The sequence below is a fragment of the Ptychodera flava genome, chromosome 20 (genome assembly GCF_041260155.1).
Source record: "Ptychodera flava strain L36383 chromosome 20, AS_Pfla_20210202, whole genome shotgun sequence".
Lineage (NCBI taxonomy): Eukaryota > Metazoa > Hemichordata > Enteropneusta > Ptychoderidae > Ptychodera > Ptychodera flava.
The window spans coordinates 31,072,467-31,091,071 of record NC_091947.1 but is presented as its reverse complement, the minus strand read 5'-3'; the positions used below and the strand labels follow the sequence as shown (position 1 = coordinate 31,091,071).

Sequence of the window (18,605 nt, the reverse complement as noted above, 5' to 3'; positions counted from 1 at the left end):
GACTCTTATCTCTTCCAGTACGCCTGAATACACACAGCACTCGTTTGCCTCTTAAACATGTATTCTCTTTTATTATCAAGACAGTGAATTACGAAGTCGTTTAGGAAGACATATAACGATAGTCCGGTAATTTTTTGGCTTTCAATCTGGGCTATTCCAACTGTCGCCTTTTTTGATTCACAAATGCAGTACACAGTAATTCATATCTTGTACAACACCAACTTTTATCGCGAAAGTTAAAACGAATGTGGTCGAGTTCGAAAGGAGTTATATTTTTCTGCAAAACTTATATCAAAATGGAAAATATTGATATCATAATTATTAAAGTTGTAGCGTGTACATAAATGGGTTGTGGGCGCGGTACTACGGCCGAATTGCCTTCGCCGAGGGAAGGCACCGAACTAATGGATCGTAATACCATCCGATTTCGTTTGCAGTGTTGAAAGTGTACACCCGCGCCTCACAGACAGCCATCAAACATTGCCGTTATTACGAAATATTTCTGTTCGTTAACGACTAAATAACCTGTTAAACAGCAGGAATGGAAAATGATTGATCACTGGACGGTTTAATATTTAGGTCTCCGGTAGCTTTAACAGTAACGTATAGATTTCATTACCCTGTGGGTTGTTGGAAATCTGATACTAGAATGCAATGTGCCACCGGCTGCTTATAGAGTTCACAGAGTCTATCCATACACGTTAATCGCATATGCGTGTACTTGTGTCTTCGTTTGATTTATAAGACTTTCCACTGTGCACATTTGGCGAGCAGAACACAGGTTATTAGATCAAAATCTCTGCTGTCGGGTGACGATGGGAAAAGTCGCCGAGAGACGATCGACACTCACGCACACGAGTAGCACAGACTGCTCAAGAACACTGTTTTACTTGCAGTAATTAGTCCAGGCCACACTTAATCTAATGTTAGAATTCCATGTGAACACGATGGTCAAATCAAATACAGCTTTGATTGCGTACGGCTGATCCATCACTTTGTCAGCCAGGTCAGACGACTTCAATTACAGTGATTTATTTTAATTTCATGTTCCTTTGCTATTACATCATAAAACGTTATAGCCTGCGGGGACGTAATGCGGAAGCTGATATTAAATATTACAGTAATCAGTAATATTTATCATGTATTAAATGGATCACTGTTTTCAGCGTCTCGATTTACGTACTTCTCAAGATATAACTTTATCGTTGCTGAACAGGAGCTGTAAACAGAAACAGGCGACATTCCAAACTGCTATCAGATTGGCTGAATGTTTATTAACCTTATGAATATGCAAATATGCGTTGTATTAACAACACGTGGCGTGTATTAATCAAGCATTTCTGAAATGGCTACTGCAAATTGTGCTTGGAGCATACTTTATCTCGTCTACGATATCAGGTACGTCTGTATTTGCATATCTTCTTTCGCAGAAGGCATAGCAGTGTTTCTATTAAGCGGCTATTAACCACATATTGAATCGCAACCTTCCTGGGACACCATTTATGCATGTCTGTCAGCTGTTTGTCAACTTGCGATCTATCTGCGCTATATCGTAGCCGTTTCATTATCTAAACCCCCTTTCCGCAGCTTTCTTCAGCCTTCCAGTCAATCGTTTCTCTCCTCGTAAATAATACTTTGTGCATAGCCAAAATATCAATATTTTTTTAGCTTTCTGACAAATCACCCCTATTTCATTTAAAAAGCCCAAACGGGGGTGTGAGAGCCAGGGCATTCACTCGCATCGCACTCGATAGAGCTAATCATCACCTTCAGCGATAATCGTTACACATAGCGCCGCAATCAATCTGCGAGCTACACTTCCTTTCGCTTATCGCGGCCCTCTCATCGCGGTTTTAGCACGTCCTAGACAAATAAAAAGCCTGACAAGTTGAGTAGCGTTTCCCTCCTTCACGTAAACACTCCTTGAAGGATGGGATGACTGTAAACAATTATCGCAGCTGATTTTAGATCGCCTGTTGCTATTCTTAGAACCCCTGACACCATTCTGAACTTTGCTTTTGTGAACTGCCTGTCTGTGGGTCACGCTCAGAGGGGCCCCGCCGATGAACAATGGATATCTCAGAGGTCAAATATGTCAACAGAAGATCCGTTGGAGGAAAAGGAATCTAGGGATAACTAAAGTCCTTAAAGCTGAGCTTTACCACAAAAAGGAGGGTAGAATTTCACAATTTAACCGTATTTACTCATGAAATAGTTTTAATAAATCGCAGAAACATATAAGAGTATGCATCTTGATAAGAGACTTGCAACCAGATAGGTTAGCGGCCGTCAGTACATCACTTGATTAGACAGAGAGCAATTTGCTCATCCCTCGTTTTACTTTGACATGCGATAGGAATGCAGGCAACAAGATGCCAAATAAACAAGTGCAGATTGTGTGTGTAGTATTGCCTTACTCCAATGCAACTGAGCAATTACTAAGATAACGTGACTGGATGAACTTTTTTCAACCAGTTGATGACCATTTGAGAAAAACAAAAACTTGACAAGAGATATTTATTCTGATAGACAGCCTTCCTGTCCGAAGTTGGCGAACAGTTTTTTAAACATCTTTTGATTGATTTCGGCGAAAAACTTGAAAGATAACCTTTCTCGTGTTTTCGAATGTAAGTATATGTTGCTCTCACGACTGCCGTACTTGGAAGCTAGACGCGCCACGGTGCTGCAGCTACAGCCTGGATACATGTTGACTGGGTTCTTCGAACGCCAATAACTGCAGACTCTGTATTATTTTCTGGTCAGTACACGGCCAGACGAAGGGAACTTGGCCACCACTGATAATTGAATTGTTCATATATCCTTCGTTCCTCAGGTGATAGCCTTGGTCCCCTTTTCTCCGAGTCCTTTCCTAGTAATGTTGGGAGTGACTTCAACTTATTTTCCAAACTAAAGCAAAAGTCGCTAGGATACAGAATGTCGGTTTCTCCCAATCATACCATGTCACTTTCTTAAATGGCTATTTTGTGGTGCTGACAACACAGTTTGTTTACCTCTTGAACTCTCTGTATATAAACTGGGTCCATTCTTTCCACGACGATGATGCGACCATTTTGCTTATACTGAGAATATTCGCAGTGACAAGGAGGTCAAATGTCAAGGTTACAGTGATTCCTTAACCGATGTTAACCATTCAAAATGTCGTTCATTTTGCATAAATCACTTTCAATCAGGTTAAAGAAAGAGGCAATAAGCAGGGCGTCCTAGTTTTATGTAATCTACTTTCAGAATTTGTATCGTACGTGAGTATCATGCGAAGTTTGTGCGACGTGCACTGGAAATTTGGCTACAGTCCTTTTTGGACGTGTATATTGATCTTTTTAAAGACAAATCGTGTAATTTCATTTAAATTACATTCTTGGTTGGTTGTTCTTGTCACTCAGCTATAATGTTGGAAACGGGCCTGGGAAAGATGGCAAGAATTTCAAGTATTTCAGTTTTCGAAGCGAAAGACTATTAAGTGTGATGTAATTTTCGTCGGTTACTGCTAGAGAATTAAGGTATCGATTGGAAAAACCCGCGGAACGTGACACATTTTTGTTTCAGTCTTGACACACGCCCATGGCATTGTATTTGCAATTTAGATATACATAAATTGAAAAGGGGAATTTCGCCAAGCTTAAGTCGTTTCATTGGCTGTAACACTGCTAGGCATTTACGCATGCTAGATAACAAAGTAATCGTAGCTCAAGTTTGCAATTTCCTGTCGAAGTAAACGTAGATCGGCTGGTCTTCCTCGATCCCGGGCTTAGCTGGAGATTGCTCGTAAAAATTGCAATTTGTAAATCGGTGGGGCGGAATCTAAATGCCAATTTCCATTGTCAATTATCGAAAGCAAGCGCGGACCAATTAAGAGGGCCTTTTAACTGATGGACTACGCTCCCTTAACCTGTCTGGATAAGAAAATGCGAATGTTCGTCAGAAAAACATAAGTAATTTCTTTTTACCATTATATCTTACGTAACCTTACTTGATTCCAATTATTGATTTAGAAGAGCTCTTAACGATGTTATAAATACTGTACAACTAACCCAGATTCGAATGAAGCGATTCTCGCATCACCGAGTATCATTTTTACGCGTCAGGGCGCCCTTTTAAACTCCGCCAGGACAAGTTTGACCCCACGGAAAAGACTTGACATCTGACATCTGTTTTTGCAACTTGCGAATTCAATTCTGTGCTAGGATTAAAGGATCAGTCTTCCTCTTAAACTGTTGATTTGCAGCTAAGCCAGATGGAATTCATAGTGACTTACAACTATCAAACTTTTCATTATCAACAGTACCTCCATTTTCGAACTGCGATCAGAGCAAGGGTTGCCGCCTGGAAATAGGTTTTAATTTAATTATACATGAAAAAAAGTGTTTCAGTACGTATATGTATATACACTCATATACATACATATAATTGTATATCATTATTTGTATATTGTAAATAACGTTATTTTGTAAGGGTGGCTTCACTTTTTCAAGTCTACAAAATATACTCAAAACGCTGCCCAAGTACGTTAATTAAAGCCATTCACTGGGCTCGAGAAAAGCGGCACACATTTCCCACAAGGCTGCTAGGTCAGGCGGTCGTCATAAAATATTTTGAATGAATTTATCGAGCCCTTGGTCGAGAGTTCAAATGTTAAGCAAACGTTTTCCTTTGGGTTCCAGTCTTCGTGGTGGTTGGCATTGGCGCGAAATTCGGCACCGCCGTTTTATTTTAAGAAAGTGTGCATTGGCCACGTGTACCCTTTTTTACCGTGTTGTCCAGGACAGTGTATTCGGACTGACATGCGCAGCCTAGCATCACCAATTTGTCGCCTACACTGTGACATGAGCGTAATAATTTCCAGTGGACGATAATTAGATGTGCAAACAGTGGTAGAGCGGCGTTCTGAGATCTCTCCACATGGGCGATAAATCTAGTACTGCTATGCAGTAGCATATTGTGCTTTACTTGATCATCTGCTCGAGTGATCTAGCACGTTGGCACGAAGAGACTCATAACTACAAATACGCAAGGGACGTCGCGCTCACCGTCAGCAAGGAATACCATCTACATTTTGTGATAAATCATCGTCCTATATCAGTGACTGAAATACCACCTTTCACCATTTTTAGTCTGGATAGAAGTTTTAACTACGTTGATTCTCGGGTTTCACATAGATTGTGAAGAATCTCTGGTTTGACATGCGCAGTAACCAAAGCATTGCAAGCTTCCTGTCGTCCTAATATCACCATACAATGGAAGATAGTCTCGGCAGTATTTTAGCATATTTTATTACATTTCTCCAACACGATTATTAATAGGATTGCGGTGAGCGTGCAAATTGCGGACTCCGAGGAGAGAGGAAATTAAGCGCATGCGCAGTTTGTATATGTATCTCAAAAGTCTAACAATTATAATATATATATATAATATATATATATATATATATATATATATATATATATATATAATATATATATATAGTATATATATTATATATATTGGAGACCAGGATGCTATATCTAACTCAACTAGACCAGATCGACGCGTTAAGTTGGGAAGAGAAACAAAACATTTTATCCTTTTTGCCTCAATGGATTGGTTGCTGGAATCTGTAATGCTGTCCGCTTGCTTGAACTACTTTACGCTCTCTTTTAAACTCATGTTTTTGATTACTTTTCTTGGTAAATTGTTGACTGATATTCGTGACTCTAATTTCCATTCAAGACAAAACTCAGTGAACTTTCAGGTGTCATCGACCCGCAGGTCTGAGAGACAACCTGGCTATACCCGACTCCACGCTCAGGAACACAGTACCCGCCACTCGGTAACACCACTTCCGACATTGTTTATGCATATATCCCAGTCAATTCATGAGTCTAGGTTTTTTTCTGACCAAGTTTTCCTTCCCTTCATTGAGCGTCAAACTTTATTTTGTCCAAAGCCCGGAATTCCAGAGAGCTGGCTGACACGCGCTGACAAGTTATTTTTCTTAACTGCGAGGAAGAAACACAATCTACGGGAGGAATTTTTAGAAGGCGTTTTGTACGATCCATCAGATATGAGACGCTGAACTCCCTGCCTGCAGATTTATTTGAGGATTTGCTGGAGTGCGCATGGAATTTGTGAATGTAGCAGAATGATTTTGAGCTGCTGCTTCCAATGCGTTGTACAGAACCTGAATTAGACGCTTCAATCTACGAAATTCATCAAAGTCACGCACTTCTCTGAACGTTTGTACCAATCGATCTCGAGAACGTAATCTATCCACCTCGTTTACTTTCTCACTCATCATGTTTTGCGCGCGTGCCCACCAGACAACATTCTCATTCTTTCCTTCATAGCTTGCCTTAAAATCATTTTTTCTCTAACGTAATTGCACTTCCCACGCATCCAGGTCCCATGTAAACTGAATACGATCGCTCTGCCACTAGACACTTGTTCTAAACCTATATTTGAGAAACAAAAAACACAACAGCCCAGGCTGCCATCAGAGAGGCGTATACTTATATACGGACAGGTCACTCCGCCCACTGGTAAACGCACCACCCCTCCAATCAACTGTTTTCAGTCGCCATAGGCACACGAGAATAATGATGTATTAAGCAATTTTTATAGATTGTATATTTCACGTCCCTCCGCCGGCACATCATTCATTAGTCAACCTTAATCAATGAGAAAAAACGATTCGTATTCATTTGGCGAGAAACAGAGAGAAACTTTCCATGTCTATTTGGTGCAAGTACGCATTAACCCATGCTATTATATATTGCTAAAAGTTGTATACACCGACAAAACTTTCTTTTTTTCACCCAAATATGCTTTGGCGACAAAATGTAGGGCGACACATGACATCGTGGCCGTCACAGTTTTGAGATAGGTTACCATAACGACGTTAATAACATCAGGTCACCCGAAGCGAATGAAATTATTAAACTCTTCATGTTGTGTCATTATAGGAAGATAGAAAGAACAATTCGTCTCCCCGTTCTTTTAAACATCATTTTTCAATTCTGAAATACGAGGTAATATTTCTCTGCGTGGCCATGCAGCCCTAGCTGGAAAGCACGTTTTGAATAGCAATTTCATTTGCCTGCTTATGTCAGGCGATGGTTAATTTACTTCGCCTCATAGCGGTGCCCTTCTGAAAAGCTCAAACCTTCACCAGAAAAACGAAATTCCAATATAGTGGAGATTTGTTGAGCAGATCAATTTATAAAATAGAGCACACGACTTCAGAGACCACAGCCCGCTAACTCCAGGCTTCTGTGTCTGTATTACTGGACGTGTACCGACTTTTTATTTAACAAACTCTCATCTGTTCTAGTATTTTCGCGCTGAGTTCGCTTTGGCGATGTTCGGGTTTCGCTTTCCAATTCAAATGAAATATCGGACTGCTTTAGCCTTTAAAGAAAAATTGTCAAATTTTATCCTAGATTATGGCAAACAAACAATTGAAGTTGCTCGGAATTCGTGTAAGTTATCGTCGCTGACGTCACGTGCCGGTGTGTTGACATTAATATTTATTCTTCTCTCCAATGCAGGTGCCTATTAGTGCTGTTGCTACGTCCCATCGGTAGACATGTCTTGAAGTGAAAGGACATATGTGTAATCCAAGCCGTGTTGATCCTCAGCTCCGATGAGAAATTGGAAAACGGTTCTGGCGACCATGGCGAACACCACAGCCAATGCTACAACCGTGGACGCCACCACAACTACCACCCTGGTATTGACGGTGCTCATGCAAACCGGGTCGGGAGTCCCTACGTCTGATGTTGTTACCCAGCTACTAGATACTTCGACGTCGCCTTACGAGGGCCAACTCCCCATTGACATGATTTTCTCACCAATTGCGTCCTCGCAATCGTCCACTGAGGTCCCTACGCATCTTCCGCCGCAGAACGTGGCGGAGACCATCTTAATTGGGATCATTCTGGGATTTATAATTCTGTTCACCGTGTTAGGCAACACCCTGGTAATTATCTCCGTGTTTGTGTATCGTCGACTCAGAAGCAACATTACGAATTGGTTCATCGTCTCTCTGGCGATCTCAGACCTCCTAGTCGCCATCCTGGTTATGACATGGGCGGCCGTCAACTTCGTCGCCGGCTATTGGCCCTTCGGTAAGTTTTGCCAGGTGCACATGGCGTTGGATATCATGCTATCGACGGCTTCCATACTCAATCTGTGCGTCATAAGTGTGGACAGGTACTGGGCGGTGATGAAGCCCTTCCAATATCAAACGAAGATGACTCAAAAACGAGCACTCTTAATGATCATTGTGGCGTGGATACTAGCTGCCTTGGTCTCGTTCCTTCCAGTCATGACCCAGGCCCACCGTGTCCCCGGTGACCCAGACTCGTTGTTAGCAGACCCACCGCAGTGCGAGTTCAAACTCAACGGTATTTATGCTACAGTTTCTTCCGCCATTAGTTTCTACATTCCCAGTACTATCATTCTGATCATCTATTATAGAATTTATAAGACGGCAAGTCGAATCGAGAAACAGATAAAGCAACAAGAGAGAACGTTAAATATTAAACACAAACATTCGAGGAGCTTCGGGGAGAGAAAGGCTGTCAAGACATTTGGTTTGATCATAGGAATCTTCGTCATATGCTGGTTGCCCTTCTTCATCGTGAACTGTATCCGGGCCTTCTGTGACTCCTGCGTTCCTATCGAGTGTTTCATAGCGCTTACCTGGCTGGGGTGGGTGAACAGCACACTGAACCCGATAATCTATGCCACGAATCGCGACTTCAGGAGGGCATTTCGACAACTCTTATGCTGCGGAAGGCCTCACGCGTCAGGTCGACCGCACTGGGACTATTTCAGCGAATGCAGCCCGTCTGAAGTTAGGCGGGCTTCAAGGACCAGCAGATCTGTCATCAACGGATCGTCGGTGAAAATTAGTGTCACTAACCAAACTATCGATTTAGCGCCTCATTGTGAGAAACTGGAAATGACATCAGATTTATAACAATATTTGAAAAGTCACGAAACTTTGTTATTATTTACAGACGTTTTCCAAAGATGTATAAATTTAAACACACGACAAAAAGTGACTCGTCATAGCGATAGTCAACGCTTATGCAATCGCCATATTTTGTCAAGCTCATTAAGGTGGTTTTGACGTGCACAAACCAGACACTCTTTTCTAAATAATCAGGTTTTGATATTGTCGCAGTATGCATGAGGGCGTATTGCTTTATGACAGCTTAATTGCTTGAAGAAGACACAAGACCACAATTAAATTGCACAGGGTTTACATGGTCCAACTTGAAACTGAACAGCGGCATAATTTACTAGACTACTGTACAGAATATTTTTCACAATACCATAACTGGTAGTGTGTACATTAGATCGAAGGTTCAAATTGCTATGTGGGTATATTTTCATACTGAGCCATTTATTTACTCAGATGGGGACATACTACTCTCTAAGAATTGGTTTAGGTACATTTTTTGACCATCTTGAGAGATCACTTCGGAAGTGCTAGTTTCATTGCGGAAAGATGTCTCAAATGTCTGGATCCAACTGTATTTGGAAATCCCAGTGCAACATTTACACGTCTCGGATGGTCGGTTTGAAAGCGCTGGCGAGGCAGGCGATGATAAAATCAAATGTCTTGACGTACATACTACGTGTATTTTCACTACATGCATATTTGTGGACCCACCGTGTTTCAGCGCCTCTCACCGGCAAATGTCAGGCAATCCATCTCCCATTCGTGATTTTCATAACAGAGTACTGAGTCAGGTCGAGTTTTAGACAGTGTTCGCGCCAAATTAGGCGAAAATTGGGTAACCTTTTGGGGAAAGTGTAAAATTGCTAGCAGACAGGTAGTTTCAATGACACGCCTGGGAAGACAGCTGCATCTATGATACGATGACATGCATGGTAAGACAGACGATAACTGTGACTTGAAATACGGTTTATTGCCTCGATAACCACGCTGCATCATGGCGACAGCTGTTTGAGTCAATATAAGATCTGAAATCGGTGATTTAAAGCGTACATCACTAAACGGGCGATATATTAGTGTATATATATATTACTTAATAGGGATAAATGCAGGTTACTTTTCTTAAACGTAAATTAAGACCAGGCATTGGAACACAGAACTTTTGATGCGGTACAAAACGGTAATTAAGCGTTCCATGAAGCTCAGTCAATCGCATGTTCTATCCACATACAGGAAATGAAACGTACCGCAGCTTTTGAACAGTCAAGAGTTCGTAAAATTTCGCGACTCTTTCTATACATGTGGCAGCTTTACAGATTGCTCCGTCAACCGGCTGCTAGCCGGGAGCACGGGAAAACCTTCTTACTGTAAGAAAAATCTCTGAATTCTGGGCTCACGCACACGAGTTTTACAAAATTTTAATCATGGCGGACAACTTTCTTCGTGTGACCCAATCGTCTCTCGCTCAGATGCAAATTTTGCACGGTAGTGTCACCGCGCACTCTCAGGTAGCAGTGTACATAATGTATTTCACAATGACCGAAGCTTTGAATTCGGTTTCTAAGGAAGTAAGTTATGACATGAGATATGATATAATATGGCGTCTATTTTTTGAAAACATATGCAGGAAAGAGTTTTCGCATTTTTATTGGTGGGGGCAGTTGGTGTGCTCTTTGACTGGAAGCCACCCTATGGATCTGTACATAGAATTTAACGATGCATGTTACAGTGTCTTTAATGAGTGGAGACGACATTATGGATTAAGTTAGGTTATCTGGTAAATTGGATGCCAATCAAATTTGATGGATTAACTGTGAATTGGACTCTCAATCAGACCGAAACAAGAATTCGATGAACCCTAATTACGTACATACACTGTTCGATTTTATATTAGGGCGAACGGAATCACGATTTGGCCCGTTCCCGCAGGCACGGGGACTCCATCCCGTTCACAAATGTTCTCACGTAATTTGGATTTAACAGAGTGGCACATTGGCAGTGTAAAGAAACAACCAACTATAACCCTGAAGTAAACGTGTTTCCGGAGAACCAGTACGCTCAGGTTTGAGGAAAATGTGGTCGTGGTCTAGGGTACTGGGCATTTTTATACGCTGTACTCATTTTTGCAATTTATTGTTAAAAAGAATACATAATTATGACTCGTCACGTAATTGGAAATATAGAGACAGGCCTCCCTCCAGTTTGCTCTGATCGACCAGATATAGCAAATGTTCGGAGATGTGGCGCCAAAGCAAGTACTTTGACAGCTAACAATCCTTTCTTCCCACCCTTAAAAAAATCTAACCTGCTTCAAAGTATGGCCACATACACAAATTGTGAGATGTCAACAAGACAAAGGTTTAGGGTAGTGTCAGATCCCCTTTCTAGAATTTGGAATCCTTCCGGGGTTTGTAAGAGGTGCTTGTTTTTCCCACAAACGCGCAACTTCAGCGTACACCAGAAATAGAACATTTTGAATAATTTATGACGTTGACTATTATAATAAAACATAACTGAAATAAACGACGTATGTCTACTGTTTCTCTTTTCAGTAAAAGGAACTTTATTTCTTACAACATGGTTCTGTATAGTACAAGTTATTAATGTAAGAACAAAGCGTTATGTTTGTGTGCGAAAATGTTTCGGGTTTTGCACAGATAATTCTTGGCAGCGTTTTCTCTGTGTCGTTTGTAATCGCTTTCCGACAACAATTACATGAATTAATGATTGCCCAAATCTCATTATTTTGGATGTAGGTCACATTCGACACGGTTCCGACTTCAAATATACACATTAATAGCAACACTATAACTTCATCTTATTTATACTGTGCCAACGTCTAGAACAGTAAACAATAAAATGTGTAATACAAAGTTTTAGATAGTCATAAAGTAATGTTAACGGCGCTTTCCAAATGCCATAGTACTCGGATTCGTTTTCTAAAGCTTCATGAAAAATTAAAAAAAAACAATATTGGGGATTACAGAACATAAACAATGCATGCACACCTTTCTACCTATCTACCTACCTACTTACCTACAAACAAACAAACAAACAAACAAACAAACAAACATAGATACACAGATACATAGATACATACATACATACATACATACATACATACATACATACATACATACATACATACATACATACATCTATCCATCTGTTTGTCTGTTTGTGAGCCTTTGTGTGCATGCACACATCTACGTATGTATGTGTATAGGTGTGTCCCTTTGTCTGTGTCTGTCTGTCAGTGTCTGTTAGTCTTTCTGAATGCATGACATGTATGTATGTATGTATGTATGTATGTATGTATGTATGTATGTATGTATGTATGTATGTATGTATGTATGTATGTATGTATGTATGTATGTATGTATGTATGTATGTATGTATGTATGTATGTATGTATGTATGTATGTATGTATGTATGTATGTATGTATGTATGTATGTATGTATGTATGTATGTATGTAGGTAGGTAGGTATGTATGTATGTATGTATGTATGTATGCATGCATGTATGTATTTTTTATATCTGCGATCGGTCAGGGAGTTCCGAACAGAAAGTATATATACTGTGCTCACTTTCACTGTTATTGTTTGAAATGAAAAGTCGATGGCGAGACCCCGTGACATCCCATACAAATGGCCCAGAGGCTAAAAATCAAGGGTTGATCTCTTTCACACCGTGTATGATGTATCTATCGTCTCGAACTATACTAGTTTATCACGGTCTTTCTTCAAACGGAAATTTGCATCTCCCTTTTTTCTCACTTATCTCTTTAAAATTCCTCCGTATCCCTTTTACACATTGACTTATCTTCCGTGTAAAGGTGATGCTAACGTGAAAGAACTGCTAATACAATGACAGGCTCACATTTTGCATGGTTTGTATTCAAGCGTTTAACGGACAGCTGAGGAATGAGGAAAATGACTGTTCTATTTAATTTGCTGTCGACACTTGAACGGTCGTGAGGTCTTTTTTTATTCCACTGTTCTCAGCCAGCCTCGAGAATTTCATGCTATTAAAGTGTCTTGGGACACATTTATTTGCCCTCGATATCCTCTCTCTCTCTCTCTCTCTCTCTCTCTCTCTCTCTCTCTCTCTCTCTCTCTCTCTCTCTCTCTCTCTCTCTCTCTCTCTCTCCAGCATACGTACGTACGTACGTACGTACGTATGTATGTATGTATGTATGTATGTATGTATGTATGTATGTATCTATGTATCTATGTATTTATGTATCTATGTATCTATGTATCTATGTATCTATGTATGTATCTATGTATCTATGTATGTATCTATGTATGTATCTATGTACATACACATAAATAGATACTCACATATATAAATGCATAGTGCAGAAGTATATGGTGATTATCATCACGATGATCATGACCACGGGAATCATGATCATGATGATCAGCGTCGCCACCGCCGTCATCATTATCGTCATCACGTCATTATAATCATCATCATGTAACATTTTAGAGTTATCTTAACAACGATTAGCTTAAATATCATCACCGAAAGCTGTAATCAGCATTGTGACACACGACACATATAAATGTACCATGATCACAATATAAAAGGCGTGTCCTTGCTTGCAACTATTTCCGCTGGTGCAAACCAAAGTGTATCAGTTGAAGCTGATCATAGCTTACAAAGGTGAATATTGAAACGCAGGCTCGTAAAAGTCCTAACATAAACCTCTCCTGCGCAGGTATGGACGTAGGTAACACTGGAGGAAATAAACTGTACACTTATTAGTTGATGGGCCTGTGACCTCCATGCCTAACACGCCAACTATCAGAGTTTTAAAAAAAGAGTCAGCTACCATTATCAGATGCTTAAAGTACATTGAAAAATCTTACAATATGTGCGTGTCGGTGGGACACTTCAATCATAATTTGAAAGAACTTAAGTTTCGTGGTAGTTTCAGCGTACTTCATTATATGGAATAATCAACAGGATGCTAAGTTTGTAGAGGCACGAGTTAAGGAAATGTTCAAAGGAAAGTAATAGTAATATAATCTGGATATGCAAAAGAAAATGAAATGGAAAATTTCTTTCGTGACACGTGTTTTTAAAAATTTTGTTGAAAACCCTTTTGAATAGTGAATACTTTCGATCTCAATTTCGGGACTGCCGTCGATAGTAGCTTATAATTTGTTTAATAATATTCTTGAAATTTGAGAGTAAGTCTGTTAAACACCGCTTCTGAGTCACACTGTAAAATGTTAAGGATTAAAACTGGCATAGCAGGTTATTGCTACTAAAAGGTAAAGCAGAGACTAGAATACGTCTGGCTACTTGACATTTTTGTCTCCAGGTCATGTTTTCAATATTTGATTGAAGTCACCTTGTTCGCTGAATACAACTAATTTCCTACGGCTTGCTAGCACTGCGCTGAATGGGTTTAACCAAGCGGAGTCTCGAGAACGAGCTCGTGGCAGTCAATGATGTAGGTAATTGTCGCAAACAATGGGTATTGTGGAATGGTTTTAAAAATAGCACAAGCAGTTAAAACATAGCAACTGATGGCAGGATCTGGTAAAAGCGTCTGCTCTCAAACAGTGTTTACATATAGACTCTCGCTCCAGTGTATATGGTTTACACATACTATAGCAAGAAAGGTTTAGAAAGCCTTTAAAGACCCCGGGGCGCACTTTTCAAAAGTGAAGGACGCATCCCCTCTCACAAGTTGTTTCATTACACATTCCCCAAGCTTTAAGTGAATCTTTTTGTACATGTGTTTCCTGCCGCATCTTCTATTATTACAGAGAAACAAAAGCTCTTAAAGAAATAGTGAACCATCTGGGTACGTTCTTCAGGACAGAATCCAAAATAGGCCAGTGCCGCTAGGCGTGCATACCAAACCCAACAATTGTGTGTTGACTTGCCTGCTCTATTTTAAAGCCTCAAAGATCTGAAATCTCATCAGTTTACACACATACCCCGGAGGAAGAAAAGGTTCCGTGGATTATACTGGCTTTCAGGGAGATTATTTCAGAAGTAAACGATAGAAATAATTACCTTTTGGATCACGCGTACTTGAAGGCAAAGTGTACGTGGTCGATCTGTCTATACATATCGTAGTGTTATTCAAGACAAGAAAAGCGACAAACCGTGTTCAACCTAGGAACGAGACAAGCTGAAACGGGCCCACGGTAGCGAACGTACAAATTAAACATATTGTTCATACTGAAGGCACGAACAATACGGATGATATTGTTCGAAATTCGAATTCTCATGTACGTAAATGAGCCAAGTTTCCAAGACGTCGCGTACAGGCTAATGTATTTAAAAGCAATTACATCCGCGAGTGTGATAATCATAAGGAACAGAGAGTTAAACAGTGACTGTTCATTGCGGAGTCACGTTCCAATTTTCATGTTGTACCATAGACCCTAAATTAGAGTCTATGGTGAACAAGTATTTTTCCCTAATTGTATTACGGCTACTAAACATGCCTGCTCCTACCGAATAAGCATTCACATATTAATAACTTTCCACTGATTAAAAGATAAAGAGACTGATAGCTTCATGGCGCCTTGGAATAAGACAGTTTTCTCTAGAAATAAATGCCGCTTTTGCAAATCTGGTATTGGTGTTATCCTTTGGGGGGAGAGAGAGAGAGAGAGAGAGAGAGAGAGAGAGAGAGAGAGAGAGAGAGAGAGAGAGAGAGAGAGAGAGAAGAGAGAGAGAGAGAGAGAGAGAGAGAGAGAGGTGTCGAGAGATATTTTGCGCGCACACATACAAAATCTGCAATAATCGCGCACCCTAGACCAGGTCGAAGAAGTGACCAGTCTTTCAGTCTATACTGTTTGTCAAGCTGGAAGGCATGCGTTGCCCAGGAAACACGTGTGTATTTTCTTGTCAATTACAACACACATAGTCACAACTAAACTAGTACACATTCCCTGGCTGTTTTGACTTGAATCCACGTCACTGCCGCTTATATTGCATTAGATCGACCAGCTTCACAGCTTACCACTCCGAGAAAGGGACAAATCAATATTTCATTCGACTGAAATCAGACGCAATTGATCGGAACCGCACACAGAAAGGAAGTATTTAATAAAGATCCCAAAGTGGGCATTTTGCCAGACAGGAAAACAGGAATTCTCCAAGGAATGAGGCAGAGCAGATTACGGAATGGTCAACACTACCGCTGCATTATGCGAAGAAATAGAAATATTTTTACAGAAAACAAGATTACTCTAAAAATAAAAAAGCACGATGCCATCGCGTCAATGAGGCATTGCATGTTTCAGCGTTGGTCACGGATTGCTGGCGACGACGGCAGGTTAACCACCATCGCCTCCATAGCCAGGCGACGACAACTGATGATTGCAAGCCATTGACCCGCCGTATCGAAAGATCCACGCAAGAATGAAACTAATGCTTAACACTATGGCGTTCGCCTGTGACACCGTGACCTTTCCAATCTCAAATGGGCCGATTTTGATGATTCGGGGCAACGAACCGTAAATATGCGGTTGTCGGCCAGCGTCTACACTGCAAATGTTACGATAGGTTCAGTGTGGAATTGCATTCTAAGTACCTATACGGTTCTCGAAGACAAAACAAACACAAGCCACAGAAAGGTCCCAGACGGAATTCCCAAGTGTACAACCAATTGCAGTCAGCATCTACAAACATCAATTTTCCTTTCTATTAGAGAGGACAGCGCACGGAGTGTTCTTTTATCGCCACGAGCTGAAGGTAGAATTCTACCTTTGCAAAAAGATACGGCCTTTCACATCAGTAGCACGTACACTTGGTTTAGTTTTGAAGTTTTGAGAAGAAAAAATTAGCACATGTCTACTCTCACTATATCAGAACTTTTAAGGGTTTTAGCGGGCAAAGGAGAATAGCTCAGGAACATTTTTATCGAGTGTGAACCTTAACCATCATAGTTAAATAGTAATTTATGTGACTAATATTCCGACATCTGAAGGGTCTGATGAACAAGACTGCCATTTTCTGTTAGCTTTGGACTGCATGACAATATACTACAGGAAGAATAAACCTTAATATTGTTATGGGTGTTCAGAAAGTCTAACATGCCGTGAATGTTGTCAAAAATCTTGCATATTAATGATGTTTGATATCTTCACCTGTCTATGATCCAAGTCCTTCAAATTCTTGTTTTATGATAAACTCGATTGTGCAGTTCTCAGGAGACTTTAGAGTTGCTATTCAGATGTTGCATTTTATGATCCTATGTGACTCGTTGAGTGAAATATTAGATGATACTCGCTGGTAAAGAACTGTACAGATGACATTTGAAATCGCCTTTAGTAAAGAGGGGCTCATTAAGACTGGTAGAGAAAAGTTACACCTGGTTTCGATGTAAAAGTTGGCTTATTTGTTTTGGTCGTTGTTTGCAAACTACTTCAGGATTCAAAGCCCGATCTAAGCGAGACCAGACGAAACACACACGTCAATGAAAACACACCATCTTCAATTTTTAAAACAGATCGGCTTCTTTTAAAAAGTTTCCAACGCCTTCACTTAACACTCCCTTGGCAAAGTACGGCGAAATTACCTACTCGATGGTATTCTTCCATAAAATCTCTTCCGCAGGCAAAACGTGACGGAATTTTCAGAGTTAATTTTCAATGAGACAAGTAACCTACAATCAAACTTTCGATTGAGCATTTCGAGACGAGATTTCACGCCATCGATGGCAAAGCTGAGCGGAGTTCCATCCAGTTTTATTTTATACCTTGGAATTACAAATTTACAGGGAAACACGTTATTGATCTCGTATTTGTAGTCAAACACCCATCAAAGGTATACGGATACATAAAGACACGCAACATGCAGCAAGTCGGTGAGAGATAAAAATGTGTGACTCACTTTGAGAGAAAAAATTCCCTTTAAAATTTAAGTGATGTGAGACGCCGTGTGACTCGTAAAAAACAAATCATTCCAACCGAAGGACTGCCGTTGCTAAACTGCCTTGACCCCAGCTCTGCTTGAAAGAAACGTTTGGAATTAAGATAAACGTAACCTTGTAGTTTCTTTCTTTTCTGGAGACGTGTGTTCAATGACAGGCATGGAGTCTTTAACCACAACATATGACTCCTCGCAGCGGTCGTTCTTCACACTCGACACGGGAATGATCGAAATTTACGTGTGTACATGCTACAGTGCCGTAGACAGCATCTTCATTAACCTGTAAATGAAACAAAAGATTCCGCGACGGGGAACGAAATAGCTGAAAATATTTGCGCTGAGAGCAAAATCAATTGCTCTACCAACAAAATCTGCTACAGTGTCACTTTAGCGTGAGTTAAATTGCGAGCAGTCACGGGCTCGATTAAATTCATCGACGGGTAATTTGATTTTTTTGAGCAGTGTTTTCTCTCTCCAGGTTTCTTTGCTGTCCGGCGATGAAATAAGAATGCACTGGCTCATTGAAAAGTAAACATTTTGTCGTTTTAGCTCCCAAGTAGCCGACAATCTTGTCGCACCCCTGGCCTATGTGGCTCAACATCCGTGTGTCTGTCTGTCTGTTGACGGTTCGGCTTGCTGAGTGAAATTTCTTTATATCGAATGTTTCACTGACAGTGCTCAAGCAATTTGAGAAAATGCCAGAGCAATGCTGGTCTCGATCCCATCAAAAATC

General features: G+C 40.5%; 1 protein-coding gene across 7 annotated transcripts in view; it reads left to right on the top strand.

Annotated features, from left to right (window-relative positions):
• Window positions 1-11,485, top strand: part of LOC139120631 (D(1) dopamine receptor-like) — a 70,689-nt gene extending 59,204 nt beyond the window's left edge. For all 7 annotated transcript variants that reach the window (XM_070685145.1, XM_070685146.1, XM_070685142.1 and 4 more), the window contains one exon: window positions 7,542-11,485. In XM_070685145.1, the coding sequence (XP_070541246.1) occupies window positions 7,637-8,977 (1,341 nt within the window). In that variant the 5' untranslated portion in view covers window positions 7,542-7,636 and the 3' untranslated portion in view covers window positions 8,978-11,485. The remainder of the gene's footprint in view (window positions 1-7,541) is intronic.
• Window positions 11,486-18,605: the final 7,120 nt, after the last annotated feature.